This window comes from Talpa occidentalis, unplaced genomic scaffold (genome assembly GCF_014898055.3).
Source record: "Talpa occidentalis isolate TD23 unplaced genomic scaffold, MPIMG_talOcc4v2.1 talOcc4.5, whole genome shotgun sequence".
In the NCBI taxonomy this organism is placed as follows: domain Eukaryota; kingdom Metazoa; phylum Chordata; class Mammalia; order Eulipotyphla; family Talpidae; genus Talpa; species Talpa occidentalis.
The window spans coordinates 83,013,071-83,037,523 of record NW_023604861.1 but is presented as its reverse complement, the minus strand read 5'-3'; the positions used below and the strand labels follow the sequence as shown (position 1 = coordinate 83,037,523).

The window sequence follows — 24,453 nt, the reverse complement described above, 5'->3', positions numbered from 1 at the left end:
TCACCATGGAGCATGTGGTAAACCTATAGCATGTGTCACTTAGGAATGGTTCCATCAAGAGTGGGCGGCACATGTGGCAGCGGCCCAGCAGGCAGGGTCTGGGTGTGGAGTGGGCTGCCCCATCTAGGTGTGTGCCACTCATTCCATGACTTTTGCACAATGATAAAATCACCTAACCACATGCCCATCTCAGACCACAGCCAATCATTAGGTAACATGGCTTCATAAATGAATCAGCGCTCAAACCTCTCCTGTTGTGTGTGTCAGCTCTCAGTGTAGGCCCACACGTTCAGGAAGAAGCCCCTGCTCAGCCATAGTCACCCGCATCCATCTCCACAGTGCTTAGCCTTGATCTGTGTAGACCCCTCAGCTAGCACTGAGCCATCTTCTCTCCCAGAAACACCCCTGACCCCACCTCTCCCCCATCTACCCCACCTTTGACCCACTGTTCCCAGGGTAAGGCTGTTTGACCCCCACCCACCTGACCCCCTCAAGAACCTCACTGTTCAGAGCAGCCCCTGAGTCTGAGAAAATACTCAGCTCAGCAGGCTCTCCAGCCTCGCGGCTCCTAGGCCAGGGGAATGCACATCCAGCAGGCATTCTGGGGCAGCCTTTTTACTGATCAAAGTAATAAATGTGCCATTTAAGAAAGTATTCAGCAATCAAAAAAGATAAACTGACGCCATTTGCAGCAATGCGGATGGAACTAGAAGGAATTATGCTCAGTGAAATAAGCCAAAAGTAAAAAGAAAAATATCGATAGTTTCACTTGTAGCAGGAATATAGGGGAGCCAAGTAAGACAGCAGTGTAAGAAAATAAAAACAGTACAAAACACAACAAAGCAAAAACAGACAGTTATAAATCAGAGACATCCTGCAGGGGAGGAGGCAGGAGAGGGACCAGAGGGAGGGAGGGAGGAGCACAGGGGACTGAGGTGCTGGTGCACGGGTGCATTGGGGAAGGAAACTCCATGGGGACTACACCTGAGGGGGTGGGAGGGAAGCAAATATTGTTTTACAATGATGTAAAAAATAAAAAATAAAAATAAAAATAAATAAATAAAATTCACCCAGTGAACAAAGCCAAAAAAAAAAAGTGCAAAAATCTTAAGGGGGACAAACAATGCAGAAGAAAACAAATGATCATAATTTCACCACTGTTCACATGTTAGTATAATCCACTCCAGTGTTTTTTAAACAGTGTACAGCTTTGCTATATATAAGATGCTTTTCTTTAACTTTTTTTTAAAGAATTATTTTTTATTTTACTATGCATAAAAGAGCTTGGGTGTAGGCCAGAGGTGCAGGGGTGAGAGGATTCACCAGAGACAGAGTGGGGAACAGAACAGACTGACTGAAATACACTGCTGAGGGGAGAAGGGGGCCTGACAGGAGAGGTCTGCTGTGCCTTGTGGGTTAGCTCCCTGGCCGGGGATCGAACTCATGCTACAGTGGCTGGTGATAGATTCATAGTGCTGAGACTTTAACCCCTGTGCAACCAAGGAGGCCCGCTTTTCTTTTACTTAATATTAAACAGTAAGCATTCTTAGGTTTTGATCAACACAATTAATAGTGCACAGTGGCCTCTGAAAGTGCACAGCTGGACTCCAGCATAATTCACAAGACCACACTCTCTATCGAGTAACGTTAGGGATATCCAGAAATTCCTGGAATGAGTTCTGGTCCTGAGAGAGAAAGGGCTGAAGGTTCTAGATGAATCCGGATCTGGGGCTGGAATCTTCCTGGTTAGGGTCTGGGAAGCAGCAGCCAAGCTAGGGAGGGCAAGGCGGTGAAAGGTGGGGCCCAGAACACTGAGGAAGGAGACAAAATCCACTCAGCATCCCAGAGGAATGGGGAAGAGACCCAGTAAGATGATTGAGCTCCTTTATGGGAAGCATTGCCCTAACCGCCATGCAGGTCCCGAAATCACCACCAGGTGTCGCCACATGAAGGCGTGTGGCTGACAGGCCACCCTTGGAAAAACTGATGGAACTTGAATGGGGTCTGTGATTTAGATGGTAGTGTTGTCGTGACATTAATTTCCTCATTTTAAAGACTGTGTGTGTGGCTACCTCTTAATCAGAAAAAAGGCACACTAAATTCAAGGTGACCCACCAGGAAAGTGCAAGCTCATCTCAAATGGTTTAGGGCAAAATTCTCTTTGTGCTACTCTTGCAGTTTTTCCTCTAAATCTTAAATTATTTTAAAATAAAATGTTCAGGGCCTCCCCGGTGGCGCAGCGATTGAGCGCTGGGTTGCGAAGCTGCCCGCAGCCTCTGCGGCGCCGGTTCGATCCCCGGCTGCTCCCCGGCCACCGGAGGAGGGTCCCACATGGCACGCAGACCTCTCCTGCCGCCCGCTGCTCCCCTCAGTAGTGTACTTCGGTCCTTCTGCCTGTTCTGCTCCCCGCTCTGGCTCTGGTGAATTCTCTCACCCTCCCGCGCTTCTGACTGTACCCAGTGCATGTATAAACAAAACAAACAAACAAACAAATAAATAAAATAAATAAAACATGCCTCTATAAAAAATAAAAAATAAAATAAAATGTTCAAAAAATATGAAGAATCTGCTTTTGTTATAACCACAAGAATGTCACTCAGCAGAGCCTAGGAAAGTGTCCCACCCAAGCATGCTGAGTCCCACACTCCAGAAGTAGTGTGAGGAGGGAACAGCCACACAGTTGCCAGGCCCCATACCAAATGAAAATGTGGGCCACTTGTTCAAAAATCATTTAAAATGTCAAGATGGTCACATTAGAGTATTCAATCAAGCAAGGAAAGGGAGTCAACTGTCCACAAAGCTGGGTGTTTCATGGGCCATGACTTAGGCCTGTATCTGGAAGGTGGGGAGTGGGGGGGCCCCAACAGGTGTGGTCTGCCCATTCATCCGTTCCCTCTGCAAATATCTACCAGGCACCTGAGAGGGGCCAACACGGCATGCTGCTGGGATGCTTGCACGGGCAAAGCAAAGGCTCCTGCCGCCATGAAGCTAACCTCTTAGTGGAGGAGAGAGACAGTAAATCGTCAACAGAATAAATACACAAATTACATAGTATGTTAGAAAGAAAGGAAAAGGAAAACCAGGGCAAGAGGGAGCAGAGGAGCACAAGGGCAGATTACAGTGCTAAATCCAGTGGTCTAAGTGGACCCCAGTCCGGTGAGAATAGAGCAAAAAGTGCAGAGGGCATGCTTTGGCTGCCCCTCAGGCCCAGGGTCCTCAACAGCCAGTAGCTGAGATCTCCTCCCAGGGCCAGATCCCCTTGAAGAGCATCCCTTCCTATTTCTTGGGGTTTGTGCCACCTACCCACCACATCCACACCACCTAGAGGATTTGGGGTACCCTCTCAGTGCTGTGTGTTGAGGTGGAGGTGTGGGCATGTAACTGTTCCCCACTGTCTGGGTGCCAGGGCCTTAGCAGCCCTCCCAGGGGAACAGGACGGAAAGTGGCCCCAGAACCCAGCATCTTCTGTGCATTTCCTGAGCATCAGATGCTTCTACTGACAGACCCACACTGACTTCTGAAAGAACTGGCAACATCCCCGTGGCTCCAGGCAGGTGAAGGAGACTTCCAGCATGGAGCCATCCCCTCTTCTATAGCCCAGCCCATCCCAGCAGCTTGAGAGGATCCAGAACTCAGGATCAAAATTGATGTCACCACCAGAGGGAATCAACCCTAAGCGCAGGCTCTGGGGACCCCTGCTTTAGGACCAGGGGAGGTTCACACTGGAGGCCTTTAGCTCTACTGGGGATCTAAATGAAAGGGGGCTTATCGGTGGGTCCCACTCAGGTTCAGGACCTCCATGATGACATCACATACACACCTCGTCCCCCACCCCTCCCCTTTGCCAGACTTCACCAAAGCGAAAGATTTTCTTCCTATGAGATGTATGTGAATTCCTTGCTCTCCCAGACCATATAGCATTCCCAGTAAGACCCCCTTTTGCCCCCCACATTGAAATACACCACTGACAGCTCTGTTTCTCAGGTTTCCAGCCACGACACCACCATGCAGTCATCCTACAAGACGATTCACAGTTAGTCCAACAAAACCTGTTGCCCTGGAGCAGGGTGACATGTCTACCATTGGGGTTCCATTGTCAATAATACCAAAAGAACTCTGAAGGGTCCTGTCTGGTTCCCAGGCTATGAGAGCCCAGGAAACCAAAGGCAAAGGCAGGGGACAACTCATGGGATCCTCCTACAGGTGGTGTGGCCTGACTCCAGGGCCTTTGTCCACCCTGCCATGCTCAGACCCAGTGCTTGCCACCTACTTCCTGGGCCCCAGCATGAAACTCAGCAAGATCAAAGTCCACCTCCCGCACACACTCTTCATTAGTAGACAGGAAAGCCCCATCTGTGCCCCAGTCTTAGTCCCCTGCCCTCAGACAATATCCTGAGGTGGTGGAGGCTAAGGCTAAGAGGTGGCTTTGAGCTGAGATAGGGGAGGTTGACAGCACCCTCAAACCTCTTGAAAGAAATTCAGGTATTCAGGCCTCCCTAGTGGCACAGGTGGTTGAGCGCCACACTGTGAAGCTATCCGCAGCCTCTGCAGCGCAGTTTCAATCCTGGCCGGCCGGCGAGAATCACACATGGCACAGCAGATCTCTCCTGTCTCACCCGCTGCTCCCCTCAGCAGTGTATTTTGTTAGTCTGCCTGTTCTGTTCCCCGCTCTGTCTCTGGTGAATCTTCTCAAACTCCTGTGCATCTGGCCTGTACCCCGGTTCTTGTATAAAAATAAATAAAATCTTTGAATAAATAAACAAATAAATCTTTAAAAAATATTTTTTCAAAAAAAAAAGAAATTCAGGTATTCACCAGAGCACGTGCCCACCCCCTCCCTGTCCCAATGTGCAGTGCCCCCCAGTTCCCCACAGGCCATGACGCCAGGTTTCATGTGTTCTTACCACCCACAGTGTTTCCCTTTCAGGCTGAGGTGATACAGACACAGTACTCACTCCCTCATCAGAAGGCTGCCATCACAGTACACGTATACGTTACTCCTTTCTTCCACGTGTGTCTAGTGCCCCCGTGGCCTACAGCTCCCCCAGCACAGGAGTAGTGTTTTCTCCCTCAGTCTAGAAGCCCTCTAAGGATAGATTTGGCACCTTTTCATGGCATACCCTAGTATGCCATATGTGAAGAGATTTGACTGAGAACACTGAGTGACAGGCAAGCCGAGTCCATGGCCCCAACAAGTCTTCTGGCCTCTCTGGCCCCTCCTCAAAGTCCTTCCAGGGTTTTCTGAGGTTCCCACAAGCCTTATCTTCACTTCCATCACTCAGCAGCAGGTTCCTCAGCCCTCAGGCAATCTGAGAATACCTGGTATGATCTGTCCAATAGTCTTTGCCTAAAAATCGAGCCTCTGTGAGTGGCCGGTGAGAATCCTCACTTTGGACAGGCCTCCTGTACCTCCCACTACAGTGCAACTGCCCTGGGTCCCCCGCAGGAAGTTCCAGTCAGAGGATCCTGAGACCTGTTGGGGCTGCCTATGACATCGTGCTATTCACAGGGACAAGGACATGGACCTGCTCCTCTCCACAGGCCCGTGATACCTTCAGAGCGGCATAAAGGGAGACCCCACCATTCCCAGGCTTTGCTCAGACAGGGGTAAACACCAACCAAGGCCCAGCCCTCCCTTCACTCATCACCTTCTGTTTCTCAGTCTTTCTTGGGAACATGATTTGTGAAAGATTGGCCAGCTTTGCAAATATCTAGGGTCCCAGCCCAGGGTAAAGAAGGCAGCAGGTTCCCCGTTAGGGAATGTGAAGCACAGAGAGAGCCAGGAAACAAGGAGCAAGGAGGCCTCCAGGGAAGGTCGCCAGGCTGACTGGGCCCCACGGACAGGGAGCAAGTATGAAAGCAGGGCTGGCGGGCCTGTGAGCTTGGAGGGGAGCAAGTACTGCAGAAGCTGCAGCAAACACCAGTATCAGGGGTGCATATAGGGCTGGAGTGGGGAGACATTTAAGCAGTTCAGCCAGGAAGCCAGAAACTTGGTTGGAGGCATTAGGGCCCAGTATACAGCAAAGCAGATGGTCCCACCCCTGAGATGTGACGGCAAGCACCAACCAGAGCCCCTGATTCCAAACACCTCCTCACCAGACGTCTGGACCCCCACAACTCTTCCACTAGTGCCCCACACCTTGTGAGTTAGCAATGGTCCTCTTTAGGACCCACAAAGGGGCAGTACCCGAAGTCTTTGGAGTCTTTCTTGACTGTGGGAAACATTAGAAGACCAAAGAGTTGAAAGGGGGGGCCAAGAAAGAACTCAGAAGGCGATAGAGACAGACTGGATACCGCATCGAACCAGAATGTTCCTCAGTGAGCACTGTCTGAACAAGGAATGGACTCTTGGGAAGGGGACTTTCTCCACCAAAGAGGCATCCCATGCATCTCTGGTTGTGTTTTGACGTGTACGATGCCTCAGTAGAACATGAGAAGGGCAGTGAAGCAGAAGTTCATTCAAATCCCTTCGCTCTTCTTTTTTTTAAAGATTTATTTTTATTTATGCTTACAAGAGCTGGGGTACAGACCAGATGTGTGGAGGGTGAGAGGATTCACCAGAGACAGAGTGGGGAACAGAACAGGCAGATTGACCGAAGTACACTGCTGAGGGGAGCAGCGAGCGAGTCAGGAGAGGTCTGCTGAGCCATATGGGTTGCTCCCTGGTCAGGGATCGAACTCATGCTGCAGTGACTGCGGACAACCTCATAGGTTGCATCTGGGGAGGCCCTTGCACCACCAAGGAGGCCCCAAATCCCATCTCTTGAGAGGTTAGGAGATGCACCCCTAATTCATATCCCCACTTGGACACAAACCCACTGTGTAACTTCGGTCAGTCACTGTCTTTAAGTCTCAGTACCCAGGTGTCTTCATTCAGAGCTCTGCCCAGACTGACTCATGAAGTCCCAACCTCATACACACACATGTGCATGCATATACACACGTATGCACATTGACACACACTTATACTCACACGAGTGCACACGCATTTATGTGTGCACATGTGCGCTCGCATATATATACACAACCACACATGTACACACTCACTCATGTACACACACGCACACGCTCCTGGGCTAGGTGGCCTGGAATTCCTCTCCCTCACCAGCAGGATGAATTTCCAAACCAATAGTTCCCCCAGTGCATCCTGGGAAGTGGGGTTGACCTGAGGGAAGGTCAAGAATTCTCTGGACCAGGAAGAACCCCACAGGATATATTTAGCTCACTAAAAATAACAGGAGACCAGAGATGAAGGGAATTGTCTGTGACAACTGGGAGAGCACTGGGAAGGCTGGGGGAGGGGCGGGAAGGACAATGGAGGAGAGGAAGGGGGTCTGACAGGTGGGTGGGCAGGGGAGGGAGCTGTCTGCCTCCCTTCCCTTGTGATCTGTGACCTAGATGACTCAGAAATCCTGGATCTGGAGAAGGGCACTGGATGGTGAGGGAAGGCTGCCAGGGAGATGGGGGAATATAACCAAGGCTGCCATTAGGTTTCTATGAACAACCAATCCCAGGATGTGGCCATGCCTCCCTCCAGAGCAGAGGTGACAGGGCAGGCCACTCTGGTGTGAGCAAGACTCACTCAAGCCCTGCTGGTGGGGTAAGGGCTCCCTGCCACCCCCCTCACATCTCTTCTACCCAGCACCCCCACTCCGGGCACCCCAAGACCAGGCCTGGCTGCTGGAAGCTGGACTATGACACAGCTCTGGAGTCAGAAAGGCGAGGCCCAGGACCAGAAATTGGCCTGCTGCAGATGCTGGATGCGCACTTACCCCTGTTGGTTGTTTCTTAGCATCCAGCAGTGGGGCATTGAAGCTGGCAGACAGGCTGGGGGTGGCGAGGACCTCCTGTAGTGGGACTTTGGCTTCCCCCAGGAACCTGCGAGAAGAGAAAAGTAGACTGTAGAAACCTAGCCTAGTATGTCTGCTCTTCTCCACCATAAGCTTCACCACCCACCAGCACCACACCTCATAAACACCACACAGACAAGGCCGACCTGCCTGGGATGCCTCAAGTCTCCTCCTGTACCCCTAACCCCAACACCCCATGCACCACCTTTGGAAAGCCAGGACTCTGTCCCTATAGGAGAGGGATAAGAGATGTCACCCCTCCCCCAAGGTCTACATTGACCCCTTTCTGCCCTTCCCCAGAGGCCCACCCTCTCCATGCCCTTACTGCATCTTCCCAGGTGCTCCCCTAGAAGAGCTGTCTGGCCTAGGCAGTCCAACAGATGGGTGTTTCCTGAAAGCAGGTACCATTTCCCCACCATCACATCTGTACTGCCATCGTCTACAGAAGTCATCTGTAGTGGTTTCCCAGGGCTCGGCCAGCAACAATTATAAATCAAATACAAACAGACCTTCCTGTCTACAGGGACAGGCAGCAAAGAAGATTGGGGAAGGGAGACACATCCCACCCCCAACAGAGACCCAGGGCTTTCACACCACACACATCCCCACATGTGATACACGTGGGTATCAACACGTGAGCAGTGCCGGCCACAGGTGTACCCACATCACTTGCTTAAGTTTCTTTTCCTAATGCATGAACAGCACCCTTGTTATCCAGGACCTCCCTTTTTCTTGTTCCTATAGCAATAGCATTGGACATGGGTTCTTATGACATGATGGAATAAAACTTCAATCTTGATCTAACTAGCTAATTAAAAAAAAAAATAGCCTCTCACAATCAGGTACAGCCTCACACCCATCAAGGTTGTATTAGAAAACAAAAACAGAAGCTAACAAGTGTTGGTGTGGATATGGAGAAATTGGAATCGTTGTGCATTGCTGGTGCAAATGGAAAAATAGGGCAATTGTGGAAAACAGAAGGGTGGTTCCTCAAAAATTAAATACAGAATTAGTGTATTATCCAGCAATTCCACTTCCAGGCATATACACAAAAGTACTGAAATCAGGGACTCAAAGAGATATTTGCATCCCAGGTTCACAGTAACCAAAAGACAGAAGTAACCCAAGTGCCTATGAATAAATCATGCATCAACAAAGTATGGCATCTAAAGAGTGGAATATTATTCAGCCTTCAAAAGGGAAGAGATTCTGCTACATGCTATATCACAGATGAACCTGGGAGACATTATGAAATAAGCCTAAGTGAAATAAGCCAGTCACAAAGACAAATATTGTACAATTCTGATTATATAAGGTTCCTAGAATAGGCACGTCCATAGAGACAGAAAGTAGAATAAAGTTTCCCAGTGGTAAGGGATAAGGAGAACGGGAGCTAATATTTATTATTACTTATTCTACTGTCATCAATAAATTTCCAGTGTTCTGGTGTGGATGCACAATAAATGAATGTACTGAATGCCACTGAACTGTACACGTAAAATGGCTAAAATAGTAAGTTTCACTACGTATATTTTACCATGGTTAAATCAATGAGTAAATAAGTAACTAGCTGCTTATATAAAATACCTCCATTACCATCCCTTTTCGAACCCACATATGTTGGATCACCTTACATATTCCCCTTGCTATCAAGGCAATAAACCTGGCCATCAATTTTTCTAATAGTTCTTTAAAGAAAGGCTTAAAGGGAGACACATTCACTAAAACTCGTTCCAGGGTTCTAGGTCCTCTAACGATGCTAGGAGTCATGTTTTCTAGGATTTCGATTGGCTGATGTCCTTCACAGCATGGAACAGGCTCATACCACAGCTCACTAATTTGGACTCCTGGAGAATCTCCACCCCAAGGCCAGTGTAGGAGGCACTGTCACCAGAGTGTCGACTGAAGTGTCCTCAGGACCCAGGTGATTTCAAAAAGACTGGACAGCAGGTGTAAAGGACTCACAATCCATGCAACTGGTGACCAGAGTCACTTGCTCTTCATAGTGAAACTGGGGCAGCCAAGCCCAGTGACTTGCTCCAGCAGATGGATGGCAGAGTCTGCTCTGGACCTTGGGTCCCTAGGTTCCCTCTGGGAATTCCCAGCATCTCTGAGGCACCAGTCTCAGGGAGCTAGAGGCAGGGCCAGGCAGAGGAGTAGAGGAAACAGCAGACCTGGGTCTCCAGACAGCCATACGCTTGACTCAGGGGCCCTCAAGATTGGGTCAGAGCACTAGCCAGAGCCAGAGGTGCAGAGAAAAGCCAGGCCTCCTTTGCCTCCCTTCTTGGCATCTAGCCATCCCAGCCCTCTGCCCAGGAGAATTCCCGGAAGTAGGGCGGGGAACAATGAGAGGAAATGCAGAAGGAAGTGCTGGCCCCACCCCTGCCAGCCCAGGCACCTCCTGGGGGCCTAGAGCCCTCAGCCAGGAGTTGTTGTTTGTTATTTCCTCCCTTAAACGTCTTCCTTCACCATGCAATGCCCCTATCACCCACCCCTGCCATAGGCCCTGGGCCAGTCCCACCAAGGAGCTAGACAGCTTGGATGGAGGCAGCGCAGCAGGCTGCCCGTTCCAAAGCCTAAGCAGGCTGCCCCTGAGTGGGCAGCCCGAGAGGGAGCAGAGGAGGGACTCCCTGGGGAGGGGGCACTTCTGAGGCCTGATCACCAGAAACACTGATAGTCTCTCTTCATTCATTCATTTCAGAAGTTGGAGGACACATGGCTTCATTCTGGGCAGCCTCAGACCTGAGTGGGGGCAGACCCTTAAAGAGATGCACCCTATCTGGAGATCAAGACTGAGATACAGATTCTAGGGCTCAGAGGCCTTGAATGCCAGAGAGATGCTACAGGTTAGTAGGCACCAGTGGCCATGGGGGCTGGGGAGGGGGTGGCAGAAGGAGTGAAATGAGGCCAGGAGGGGCTTGGGGTCCTGCCTCACAATCAGCTCTGAGCAACTGCAGGGCCTGGTGGATCAGGAGGAATCCCCATGGGCCTTGGCCCAGCTCCTGCAGCCCACATGTGGAAAAATGCTGCTCCCCTCCCAGTCTCTCTGGTCATTCCTCTTGGCTTTGCTGTGTTCTGGAGCCACTGGAATGTGGGGGCAGGAGAAGTGTTCGGGGCTGAAAGAGCTGCTGTTATCCCTAAGACTGAAAAAGAAGTCAGGGACTGGCATGTTTCAGGGATTGGTGTGGGGGCGGGAGCAAGGCCAAAGCAGCTTACACAGTGACAGGGCACACATCTCCTCCACGGAAAAGAACTAATAACCAAATTTATCACCCAGGAGCGCTGCCCTGTCAGAGACAAAAGAAGAGCTATGGGTGGTGGCCTCAAATCTGAGCCTAAGTGGGAGGGAATGAATTAAGGTGACCAAGTAAATTTATTTTAATGAAGCATGAAGAAATCTAAACAACTTTATTTTAAAAGATCAGGGCATTTTATATCATTGATTGCAATAACAAAACACAGGCAACCCAATTGTCCATCAAAAAAAGATGTGCAAATACAGTGGCCTGCAGCCGAACCATGGGAAATGCACTGTGGTCTGACATATGGAAATAGTCGAGACATATTGTTAAGTGAAAAAAGCAAAGTGCAAAACAGTAGGTATAACTTGATACCTATTGTGGAAAAACGAAGACAGTCAGGGTCTGTATTGTGATTAAGCAGTAACAGAAGAACTCTGAATGACGCAAAATTAACTCAGAACAGTGGTTACCTTTGGGGGAAAGGTGACAAGGGGGTAGGTGGGGGACAAACATGACAGGGGACATTTTCACTGTATTTTTTATAGCTTTTGTTTAACCCCTTACATTTTTATCAATTCAAAAATTAAATATAAAAATGGAACATATAACTCTTTGAAGATTTTATAATTTATTCATTCAACAAATACTTAACTACACACATCCAACAAAAGCACAGCCCCTGCCCTCAGGGAACTCACTTCTAATCACAGCTGCCCTCCAACGCCCATAGGGGAGGTGCCTTATCAGTCCACTCTACCTTAGCGATCAAGAAATTAGGAGTCAGAAAGCTGTTTGGTTCTGCTGATGGCACACAGATAACTAGGCAGGCAGAGCCAGATGCCAAAGGCCTTGTCTTACACCCTGTTTTGGACCCGGAGGGACACCTCAGGGCTCCATGAGCACATCATGAAAGCAACGGAGAGGTCCTGCTTTGCTTCATCCACGGGAAAAGAGCCCAGCCTATCAATATGATCTGACTCAACTTTTTTTTTTAAATATAATTCCAAGCTGTATTAATCATTCCTTTTTCTTTTGTGTATGTTGATGTTCAACATCCAGGACCATTCTGATTATAAAGGGACTCCCCTCCCAGGACTGGCCAACTGGTAGAGACCGGCAATGACTCATCTGCCAGTGCCACATGCAAACTGGCCAGCCCAGACCCCACCCCAACCCTGTCCCCTGTGGAGCTCTCACACTCAGGACCTGTACCCCCTGCCTAGTCACCCCAAGGACAGGTGCCACACAACTCAGAACAGGCCCTACACCCCAGAGCCTCCTGAGTTATTCAAACAAGCCATCATTAGCCACAATCCGGCCTCACCCGTTCTTTTCTGAACGGGTATGGCTGGTGCCCGGGCTGGGCCCTCGTCTGTCCCTCTGCCTGCTGACTGCCTGGTGCCGCCTGTGTGGCCCTGCACGTGGTGGCGGCCCCTCCTCTCGGGGGCTGTGAGCAACAAACTGTCTTTTCAGTGTCCATGCTCTCCTAATATAGAGCCCCATTTATTATTAATAATAAAATACAAGTCAGCTAGTTCTCTGCTGGGGAGATCAGTGGTGAATTGTCATTTTTAAAAGCTCCCAAACTATATGTGGTAGATGGGGATAAAGTCTTTCTGAGGAGGTCCTGCAGGCTGCCGTGTGCAGGGTGAGAATGTGCAGTTTTCACGGGGCGCCTTTGAAGACTGGGCTCTGAGGAGAGGTATGAGAGGTGGAAGAGAAGGGTCCAATGTGGGGAACTGGTCTGGTTAACATGGCAGCTGACTGGGACCCAGGGAAACCAGTCAAAGAGGCAAACCTGCTGCCTGGGGTGAGGGGGAGGGGAGGAGGAGAGTAGCTGAGGTGCCCTTATAGTGGCCTGCAGGGGGGCAGACCCTCAATCGGCTCCCCCAGGCCTTTCACTATGCTATGGTGTTTTCAGTTGAGAAAAAAACTGGTGCATCAGGCCAGGATAGGGCAGCCCAGAGAGGACAACAGCCCCAGGGGCTAGAGGCCATGTTAGGGCTGGGGAAGCTGGGAGAAGAGGATGTAGCTTACACCGCTACTAATGAAGAAGTGGATGTAAGACAAGCCCACTCCCCCCAATACCCTAAAGGAAAGTGACCCACAGCTCCCACTCTGGTCGGTTCAATGCGCACCCCTGGTGGCAGACCCTAAGGTGTCACGCACACTAACCATTGTCTTGGCGCATGGGGTCACTCCTAACATTTTCAAACTATACCATTCCAACTACAGGGACACTTTGGAAATATTCTTCCTCTCCACTATCTTCCAAAAATATCATTCAGTGATTTAACGTAAGAGTCCTCAAGTCATCCTACCTCGGTTGGAAAACCAGCTCTGCCACTTGACAACTGGGAGGGCAGAAAGTACAAAGCCTTGCTGAGTCTGTTTCCTCATCTGTAAAAGTCAGTCCTTTATGTAACAAACATGCAGTGAGCACCTACCCTGCGTGACGCACTGATACAGGACCTGGGGGCATCAGTTGCATAAACGGACCTCCACCCTGCACTGGTGGAGCTTCAGGGGGCAGTGCACATCTCTAGCAGGCTGCCGTGTGCAGGGTGAGAATGTGCAGTTTTCATGGGGCGCCTTTGAAGACTGGGCTCTGAGGAGAGGTATGAGAGGTGGAAGAGAAGGGTCCAATGTGGGGAACTGGTCTGGTTAACATGGCAGCTGACTGGGACCCAGGGAAACCAGTCAAAGAGGCAAACCTGCTGCCTGGGGTGAGGGGGAGGGGCGTGGGAGGTCCGTTTATGCAACTGAATCTCCTCTGTGTAAAATCTGAGTTCACCTACCTAACACCTCCGCCCCGTACCCAGGTGCTTGGAGCATAGATGGGGTTTGGGGAATGTTACCTCCAGGCCCCACCTCCCAACCACCATCTTCCCGGCCTTCACTGCACAAAGCTATTCCACTGGATCACTACGAGGGCCACATGAGATCATAATTGGAAGCACTGTCCTATGTAATAGGTTATGTTTATTTTGGGTCACTCTAGTGGTGGAGTAGAAATGAGACCCTCAAAATCAGAGAGAGAGACTGTGACTCAATTGAAAGAAGGGTTTTCTAACAGACCAACCCAGGACCAAAATGGGTTTCCTCCTGACTCCAGCACTGTCCTTCAAGGAGGGAGAAGACCCCTGCCTCATGACCTCTCATGGGTCATTCTACCCTGGATGACATGCCAGTCAAGCACAGAGGGTCCAGTGAAAGCACAAGTGATGAGTGCAAGTATCAGGGACAGAATAGGGTAAGTATGCGACAACAGTGGAGTAGACAAGAGTCACCATGGCTACTAGCCCCCCGTGTAGGAAAGGCTTTACAGCCCAAACTGGCAAATGTGGTGGATGTGCAGGCAATGGAAATCCAGTTTGCAATCATCATATTAAAGTTTGGATCAGACACACTAAGTGGTGGTGAGGATGTGGAGAAAAGAATCCTTGTGCACTGCTGGTGGGAATAAAAATTGCACAGCACCTATGGAAAACAGTTTGGAGGTTCCTCAACAAATTGAATATAGAACGACATCATGATTCAGCAATTCCAGTTCTGGGTATTTATCCAAAGAATATGAAAACACTAACCTGAAAAGATAACATCACACCTACATTGTAGCACTAGTCACAAGAGCACAGGGAACTGAGGTGATGGTGCCCGGGTGCACTGGTGAAAGAAACTCTATGGGGACTACACCTGGTGGGGTGGGGGGAAGCACATATTGTTTAAAAATGAACTATGATGTAAAAAGTAAAAAAAATATAAAAAATAAAATAGAAATAAATAAGAGCATTCAAACTTTTAAAATGGAGGTATTTTATTATTCAAAAATGTGAATTGTGGCAAAATACAAAGGCTGTGAGGTGTCCAAGATTAAAGGAGGTTGTGGAAGCGTGAAGACTAAATTCAATACGGGGCTCTACCTCCAGACTGGATCCTGCACTGGGAGGAAAGGGGGGAGAAGGGTAAAAGACGATTTGGTCGCTTGATAGAATCAGAATACAGGAAGTGGATCTGATAAAGAAGCACAGCGGTGTTAAAGTTACCGAGGTGGACAACTGAACAATGATTATGAAAAAGAATATCCTTTTCTCAGGAAATATACATTGAAATATTTAGGGGTAAAGGGCCATGATGGACATAAATCGCCCTCAAATGGGCAAGAGAAAAAAGAAGGAAGAAGGGAAGAAGGAGGAGAGTGAGAATGATAAAGCCCAAGGAGTAGAATGGTGACACTAGGTGAATCTTAATGGAGAGTATATGGATGTGCTTTGTTCTATGTTTGAAACTTTTCAAATATGCTTAAAATTAATTAATTTTGAACTAATTAATTTGAATACAAGCTTGATATTATTTGCTACAGAAAAGCTCCAGAGGGCTTTCCTTGTGTCAGTTGCTCATTCTTTATCTTTTAAACTAAGGAAAGGAGGTCAACTAAAAATGCACAAATTCAAACCCATTCATCACTGAGTCAGCTGCACCTTCCTCTCATTAGATGCTGTGAGTCAGGCGAGACAGGAAAGTCAGAGAGCCCCTATCCTGGCAGGACACACACACACACACACACACACACACACATACTCAGTGCTGGCTTAAGGACCTTGGTGAGGAGACAGCATGGGCTGAGCCCTCAGCATGCGTGCCTGGCAGTGAAGGACAGGAAATGAGGAAAAGACGGACATTCCACAGCCCCTGAGTCCACCTGACTTGTGACAGCCGCCCCGCCAATATCTGATTCCCCAGGGGCTGCCCAAGGGTAACTCTAAATAGTTTCCACTTCCATTCAGGGATAGACAAAAGAAAAACTGTTCTGAAACTCAGGGATGTACTGGACAGAATCCAAGACAAAATACCAACACAAAATACAGTTATAAAAATCCTTGGAAAATACGGATATGGTCAATGCTTTTGAATATGCTGAGAACAATAGGACGGTGAGCTGTTAATATTCCTGCCCCCAAAACAGCCTCCCAAGGATTCCAGGAAGGAGTCTAAAAAATGGGTCACTGAAGCCCAGAAGCTGAACTTAGGTCTACTTTTTCCAGTTTCCAGCAATAGCAAAGTGCCTCTCCACCCTCCTTGACGTCTGTGGGTACATGCACATGTATGACAAAGCACCAGAGGGAAAACATCCTCTACAACTAAAACAGATGGAGGGTTAATATTCCTGATAAGATGCCAAGTACACAAGGCACTACACATTAGTAAGAAAGAGGTAAGCAACTCAAACTATAAGGATAGAAAACTGACAGAAAAAGAAATACAAATGGACAAGAAAACACAAGAAAAATGCTCAACTTTACAAGGAGTCAAGGACACACAAGAGGGATTACAAGATAATCTTTTCCCCCCACGGTACTAGCTAAATGAACATTGATAGGCATTTATTTTTACATTGTTGATAGACATAAATTAGAACAACACTTTTGAAAAGTAATTTGTCCGAATCTACCAAAATACCACATGTTCATACATACAATGTAGACACATTTGATCCAGTAATCCCACTTCTAAAGATCTATCCTAAGAAACACATACTATAAGGACATGAAAGCATTTGGAGAAAGATGTTCACTGAACAATCATGCAAGAGCAAGAAATTGGAAAGAAACCATCTGCCAGTCAATCAGGGTAGAGTGGGATAAAATTTGGTGCACCCCCACTGTGGAACAAATGGGGTCAGTCAAACCCCACTGACCCAGGAATGGTCCATGCTGAAGGGATGGAGAGCAAGGTGCAGGGCAATGTGCATGGCGCCACCCCATTGGAGTGTGCCTAGATGTGTCTACGTGTATGGAAACAGAGCGTGTGCGTGCCCAGGGAGAGTAAGCACAGCCAACATGCACCGAGGGAGGGAGGGCAGGAAAAGAGGATAGGAGAACTCACACTTTGCACTGAGTAACTTTTTACAAGTGGAGCTTATTTACGTTTACAACTAATGCTTATACTTTATATATGTTTGTGAGGGTTGTTTTTAGGTTGTTGTCCTTTAAACAAAAGAATGTGTATGCATGTATGTATGCACTGTGTTTGTGTACAAGCAGCAATGTGTCCACACGAGGCACACGCATGGTGTAGGGGTGTGCATCCATGTGGTTCTGCTCCCACCAACAGCCCCACGTCCTGAGCACCTGCAACATACCCAGCACCAAACAGGCATTTGACACCCACACATTATCTCATTTAAGTTTCACAAAAACCTCGCATCGTAGATGCCATTCATGACGAGGAAACAGGTTCAGAGAAATCTGGGTCACAGACAGCGCCAGGGTGAGACTCACTACTGAGAGGGGGTCCCTGAGAGAAGTCTTTGACCCTTATTCTCAGGCCATCATTCCAGTCCTGCTCAACTCTGGAGGACAGCCTAAAGGACTAAGACCACCAGGATGGAAACTCTCAATCACACCAACACATTCCAGGCATCAACTGGCCGGGCCCTCTTCCCCAGGTGCCACTGCCATCTTGTGTTCAGCTGTTTCCTAGAAGATGCCACTTCCCCAGTATCAAACCTATTGTCCTAGGAGGCAACTTACCTCCACCCTGGGGACAGCAAGGCATACTCTCGGTTCAGAGACAGTCTTACAGGAGGTAGTCAACACGTGAGGAAGATCCACCTTTCCCCAAATATCTCTTCATGGCCTATAGTGGTGCCCGACACCATCAGCACTTCCCTTGTGATCTAAGCAAATACGGCATATAAAGCACCAAGTTCCGAAGAAGGAACAGAGCATTAAACCAGAGGCTGCCTCCAACACTTCAGTATGAATTAGTCTTTTTCCAGACCATAGCAAACTTGGATGGAAAAGGGCTGAGTTCATGGGACTTATAGCAACAGGGGCAGCAGAAGGGCAGCACAGGAGATAAGGAAAGGGGATGTGACAGAAGGAACCGCCATTTATGGGGTCTCCCTATGTGGCAGGCCCCTTTGGTGAATTTCTGTGCTTGGCTTGATACTCCCTAAGGAACAAGTGACAGAGGCTCAGGGACCTTGGGTCACCTGCCCAAGGCCAGACAGCAGGAGACTAGACCCTAGCTCTTCCCAAAATCCATACTCATCAAGCCCAATGAAGGAGGAAGAACAAGGTGCAGTGGCACTCAGGGAGGTTCTCCCGCTGCCTGGACCCCAGACATTTGCAGGCACCATGACTGATGACCCAGATCACAGGGTCATCAGTGACTGGCTCACACTATACCAAAGAAAATACCACCATGAACACTTAAAGGATGCATCTTGAAAGGCAATAGTGTACCTCCTCACTGGTTCTAGGTATAAATCTAGGTCTTGTATGCTTCTTGATTAAAGAGGGGGCTGGGTGCAGTCACCCTGGGGTTGGGTTACCAAGTAAAATATTGGGTTCTCTGTTTAGCTTATATTTCAGATAACAATGAATACTTTCTTAAAACAAGCACAAGTAATGCTGAAGCCATTAAAACTTCACTGGGTGTCCTGAAAGGTTCTCTCCTGGTTCCTGGGCCGGCTCAGAGCAGTAAGTTACTGCAGTCAAGGGAGCACCATTTTGACCCTGGATGATGTTTGTACCATGTGGAGAAATTTGTTTCCATGTTTACATTTATTGAACATTTAAATAAAAAAATACCACTGGCAAGCCAACGTCCAGAACAAATTAAGCCTAATTTATTGGCATTCTCTGTATTGCTCAATTAAGCTATTTCTTTTTTTCTTAATCTTCATTTTTACCTCACCAAAATTGTCACTTGTAACAATTATTTCATGTTTCAATTTCCCAAGACAGATTTGGTGCATAGATTTTGAAAAATTTTTTTGTTTACATCAAGTTTTATCCAGCGTAGTTCACACCCATGTTGTATTCTCTTTTGTGGAATGACTTCAATAAAGTCCAATGTCCCCCAGGTCAACACTCACTGTTCCCAACAGGATCCTTCAGCCAGCTTTTCATTTCCTTAACAATTTTACCACATGCCATTTTGACTAGGATCATTGTACAGTGATCACCCCAAATACAAGCCATTACAAGAGTAACACATTCTACTTATCTCACAGCTAATCCATGAAAGAATGAGAACAAGTCCGCCTTGGGTTCTCCTCCCTCGTGCACGGGCGCCCCCTCCCCTCTCTTTCAAGAAGTGCTGATGTCTGCACCCCACTCCAGAGTCTGCACCCCACTCCAGAGTTTCCTTTAATCAATTCACCACAGGGCCCAGACACATCCGTGCTCAAGCACCCCCCTCCCCCGCCACTGTAATGTGCAGCCAGGTGGGAACACTGTTCCAAAATCCAGAGCTGTGCTGTGCAACACAGTAGCCACTGTTCACATTAAATCTAAATTAATGAAAAGTTAAAAAAAAATTTAAATTTAATTCTTCATTTGTACTAGCCCACACGGAATATGTCCCTCATCTCAGGAAGTCCAACTGGGCAGCACAGTGTAGAGTGGAGATGAGTGGCTCTCACCCAGGCTGCAGAGTACAAAGACCTAACAGCTGGCAGTTGTAATGGTGCCCAGGCCCCATCCCCACCAATGAGATCAAGACCTCTGGGTGGACCCAGCCCTGGTATGTGCAAGGCTGCAGTGGTGCAAGTGGAACCCGAATTAGGAACCACTAGATTGGACATTCCAGGGGTCAGAACACCTGGTCAGGGATCAGGGATCAGGGCCCCTCCCTCCAGCATCTCTCTGTGAAGCCTAGAGAATAAACAGGAAATCATTGAGTGCAGCCTGGGCCAGGATCTCCAGCTGAGTTTGCCCAGTGTCCCAAGAACAGAATTTTCTTGCATTTGCATTTCAAACCTGTATTTCCTGCATTTTACCCCTTTTCTCTTTTAATATCAGAAATGTCACATGGTTGCGCTAGTCACTTCCTGGTGTGTTTCTTAGTACTACAGCTTTAGAATGTTTACCACTTGTAATGTTGGGGTCCTTTCTCACATTCCATGTGCACGGTGAAAGCACTTTGAGTTCTGACCTTAGGTACATCATAGCATGAGCCTGAACACATCTAGCCTCTCCCCTCTGCCCTCTACAGATTCCTGCTCCTACAACTCGAATTCAAGTAGCAAACTTTGATGGAGGCTGCTACCCACCGGCTCCTAGAACAAACCCACCATGATGGTGTTGTTGGGGCAACCTCTGGAGTTTTTCAGAGATTTATGAATGTAAGTTTAAGTTTTAATTTAGTTTCACTTTAATTTTTAATTGCTAGACATGACACATTGAGATAATGTTTGCAAAACTCAAAACTGCGTTTAAATAGTTATAGGAAAGACATTTCTGATAAATTGGGAAGTGTTATGAATTGGTTCTTCTGAAAACTAATGTTTGAGGAACTGTTTTGCAGCATGCTGGCCCTGCGATGAACTGGTCACGTGGGACTTTAGGGAGCCAGCTACACTGAAGAAGTGAGATGACAGCCACAACGATCAGTGAGAGGGTCCCAAGAGATAAGGAGGCTGCCCTTAGTGTGACCTCTGACCCACGGGGCCAGGGCAGCCATGTGCAGCACTGCTGGTGTCACTCTGAGGACCTGCCCGGCCCTTGAATTGATCAAAAATTTGATCTCATGCTGCCTTCATGGTCCTAGCCATCTTCCCACAGGGGCTGTAGAAATGCTAAATATAGTCATGAAAATGAAACATGCATTTCCTCTGCAGGCCTAACAGTGACAAAATTCTACTGCCTTTGCCCTTTTAGGCTATCTCAACTCCAGCATCATCAGGGACGGAACTCTCCAGAAGGGCCCAGCATCCACAAGGGGCGTCCTAGGATGCCTGAGAGATGCAGGGGGCTCTGTGATCATAAGCACACTGCAGAGCTGCTCACCAGTCACACCTTCACCCTCACTAGCCTTTGCGAAAGACCTGATCTCTCAAGGGCTCTGTTTCCCCATCTATAACGATGACAATTATAATAGTAGTATAATAACCGGAATTAAAAGTTCTTGTATTAGAAAGACTCAGCACAGAGCAGACACTTAGCTAAGCTCTTGGTGAACCTCAGCTGTGTGCTTCTGCTGTTAGTATCCTCTGCTTGGGGCTCCCCAATCTGATCCCGGGGCTCCTTAATCTGATCCCACTGCTCCCTTCTCAGAGTGTTGAGTACAACCTGTAAGACCCTCGCCCACCCGCCCTCCCTACCGAACACTAGAAAACCCTCCCTTACTTTCTAAAGACAGCCCCAGCCTCTGAGTTAACCAGTGTGACCTGTTTCCAGGAAGCCTTCTGGGACTACCAGTGCTCAGTGCTACTCCCTTCATGACCTGCAGGTCCACCATCCCTGCTTGTGAAAGTCTGCCCTTCTCTCCACAAAATATCTATGTTGGAGCAACTAAGTGTGAACTGTTTCTAGCCCCTGCTCCCTGTGCAGGTGGGGGCTGCTAAGGATCAAGCTGGATGAGATGAACCCAAGACATCCTGGGCCCCCATACCTTGAAGCCCACCTTCAGAGGCTCAATCAAAGTCCCTCCACTTTCCCTATACAGACCATGCCCTGTACCCAGGGCCAGCAGAGCCACAGAGAGATGATGGCAACTGGGTTTTCTTCCAAGCTCTTTAAGAATTTCAGGTATTTTGCCACCTAAGACCCTGTTCAGCCTTTCCCAGGTCTCTGACTCTTCCCCCTTCCCTCTCTCTCTTCTTCCAGCCCAAGTAATACAGCCAGGCCAACCCAGGACAACCCAATTCCCAATCAAAGGTTCCCACTGTAAGCAAGTCACCAAACAGCAATCTAAAATCTGATATGAGGGCCCAGATCTCAGTAAATGACACCAAGAGCAAGAACCCATTCCTGCTGGCACTTAATAGATATATCCCATGAGCCCAGCAGGGACTTCTGAGCCCCTACCCTGGCACTGTGCAGCCTCACAGGCTGTGTGTCCCAGGATCCCTGATCCTACAGCATTGGGGTCATCAATCTGTAAGCTCAGTTGGTCCTCCGCCCCTACCTCCCCCCACACCCCGACGTCCAGTGTACACAAGGCAGGAACTCGATGAGGAGGGAAAGGCCCATCATCTGCCCATACAGAGCCTGCTTTTGCCACAACTCTGCTCCTGCGCTATCCCCTGTCTGGAAGCCCCTCTCCCCCACCACTAAGTCCATGACATGACAGAAAACACTGCCACAGGTGGTATCCACTGATCTGCTCTTACTGTTCTGACTGCTAAACCACAAATCTCACCTCAAGCCCAATCTCTTCCATGGAGCCTTCCTCCAGAGATCCCTGCAGTTGCAGTATTGCCTGTTGACACCTAAATGTGCCACAGCCTCACCTGCCCGGCATGGGCAGGAAGAGAGGGCACCTGGGACCACAGCAGGACATGGGGAGATTTTTCCTCCCTGCTCCCTGGGACTCAGGCTGTCTGTGCAAACACATGCACACCGATCTTAGCCCATCTTCCTTCCCAGCAGCCTGGGCAGCTCTCAGGTTTACCCAGGGCAGAGATCCTGAGGGTACTGCCAGGCCTCTCCCCAATATCTACTACTGGGCCAGGCCCAAGAAAGGCAATAAATGTTCAATTGAAACCCCAATGCTCCAGGACCTGGATTCTGGAATCTACATCCACTATGACCCTACCCATACCTACAGTCTCTGGAACACCCCCTGCGCCCGCCATCTCACCTGTTCCTCCCCATGGTTTCATGGTCTTTGACCACCACGTGAAGCTCGGAACTCTGGTCCAGGGGGATACCCTTGAGGTCCCACTCAAAACCCTGCAAGAAAAGGAGAAAAAGCATCTTACCCTGTGGCCTCTAGGAGAAGAGACTGTGTCTGATTCACCCTGGTCCCTTCAGGATACTGAGCCGGCATCCACCAATCTGCTGGCAGATGGCAGATAAAAGAATGAAATAATGAAAGCATAAAGAGCAGGGGCCCAGAACATCAGTAGTGACAGTGAGAGCCAAAGGCAGAAGAGACAAGGTCAGACTCCCAAGGCCCGCTCCCCCAACTCAATTCCACCAATGCCTAGGAAGTCAGAGCACAAAGGCCAGGAAGAGCCAGAGAGGTCCTGGTTAATCAGGGAGACCTGGAAGGAGACGATGGGCTCTGGGCAAGGAAAGCGTTCTATATATACAAGGAAGATAGGGCAAGCAAGAAAGCCCCTTCTCCTCTACCTGGCTCACCAGAGCTGGGGGAAACAGAGACAAACGACACCTCACTCCTCTCCTTGCTTGCCCCCATTGCAGGGGAGGTGCCTCTATCTAGCGGGCAGGCCAGGCCGCCAGCCCTCCTCCTGGGTTCCCAGCACCAGGAGATTCCGTTGTCAGGCCAGACCACCAGCCCCTCCGTCCTTAACACTGTCACAGAGAAAGTCGCCTGCTGCATGCACCCCCAGACTCGTCCCACAGACAAGGGCAGCAGAGAAAGAAGGAGGATGGAAAAACTCACATACCTCATTCCATACGGGATTCACACTGTTCTTGATGACTTTGGTTCTCTTCTTCACCCCTATGAGACACACAAAGAAAGAGTGAGCAGAGGTAACCCATATCCACATTCCACCCAGTTAGGGTCTGCCTCTGGGAGGGGCACTGCAGCTGGCCTGCCAAAGGAAATCTCCCCAGGGCCTCCCTGGTGGCCTAGGGGTTAAGTCTCAGAGTTATCACTGCTGTGGCCTAAGTTTGATGCCCAGCCAAGGAACTTACCCACAAGGCACAGCAGATCTCTCCTGTCTCGCCTGCTGCTCCCCTGTTCTACTCCCCACTGTCTCTGGTGAATCCTCTCACCCCCCACACCTCTGGCTTACACCCCAGTTCTTATATGCCTAAATAAAAATAAATCCTAAAAAAAAAAAAAGGAACTCTCCCCAAACCAGCAGATTCTCTGAGAATCTCCCCAACTACAGTGACTGCCCAATGCCCATCATGGGGTCCTCTCTCTCTTAGATCTGGGATCCAGAAACAGCAGCCTCATAAGAAGGATGTTTTAAAATACCCAGACTGAAATAAAATGGGTTTGTTATTATATTCCTGACTTCCTAAAGGTTTTTAAATTGTAAATTGTGTGATTCTACAAAGGAACAATCTTCACTGAAAATACTACATTTTTCTTTTCAAAAACATCCACCTCCACATATCATATGAGTCCATTTATATGAAATGTCCAGAATAGATAAATCCAAAAAGACAGAAAATAGATTAGTAGTTTCCAGGGGCTGGAGGGAGATGGGAATGGGAAATGAATACTTAACAGAGGTTTCTTTTGGAGATGATGAAATGGTCTAGAACTAGATAGTGGTAATGGTTGCACAACACTGTGAATATAATTTAATTTTAAAAACCTAAATTGTACAGTTTTAAATGGGTGAATTTTAAGGTATGTGAGTTAGCCTCAATTTTTAAAAAAAAAATCCATCTCACCCTTGCCTTAAAGGTGCCTGGTCTAAA

General features: G+C 48.5%; 1 protein-coding gene across 9 annotated transcripts in view; it reads right to left on the bottom strand.

The window, feature by feature from the left end:
- The window catches only part of DYSF (dysferlin), a 204,254-nt gene that overhangs the window by 154,018 nt on the left and 25,783 nt on the right, over window positions 1-24,453 (bottom strand). For all 9 annotated transcript variants that reach the window (XM_037527596.2, XM_037527598.2, XM_037527600.2 and 6 more), the window contains exons 2-4: window positions 23,460-23,515; window positions 22,688-22,779; window positions 7,773-7,878 (exon numbers count right to left, since the gene is read on the bottom strand). In XM_037527596.2, coding sequence (XP_037383493.1) covers window positions 7,773-7,878; window positions 22,688-22,779; window positions 23,460-23,515 — 254 coding nt within the window. The remainder of the gene's footprint in view (window positions 1-7,772; window positions 7,879-22,687; window positions 22,780-23,459; window positions 23,516-24,453) is intronic.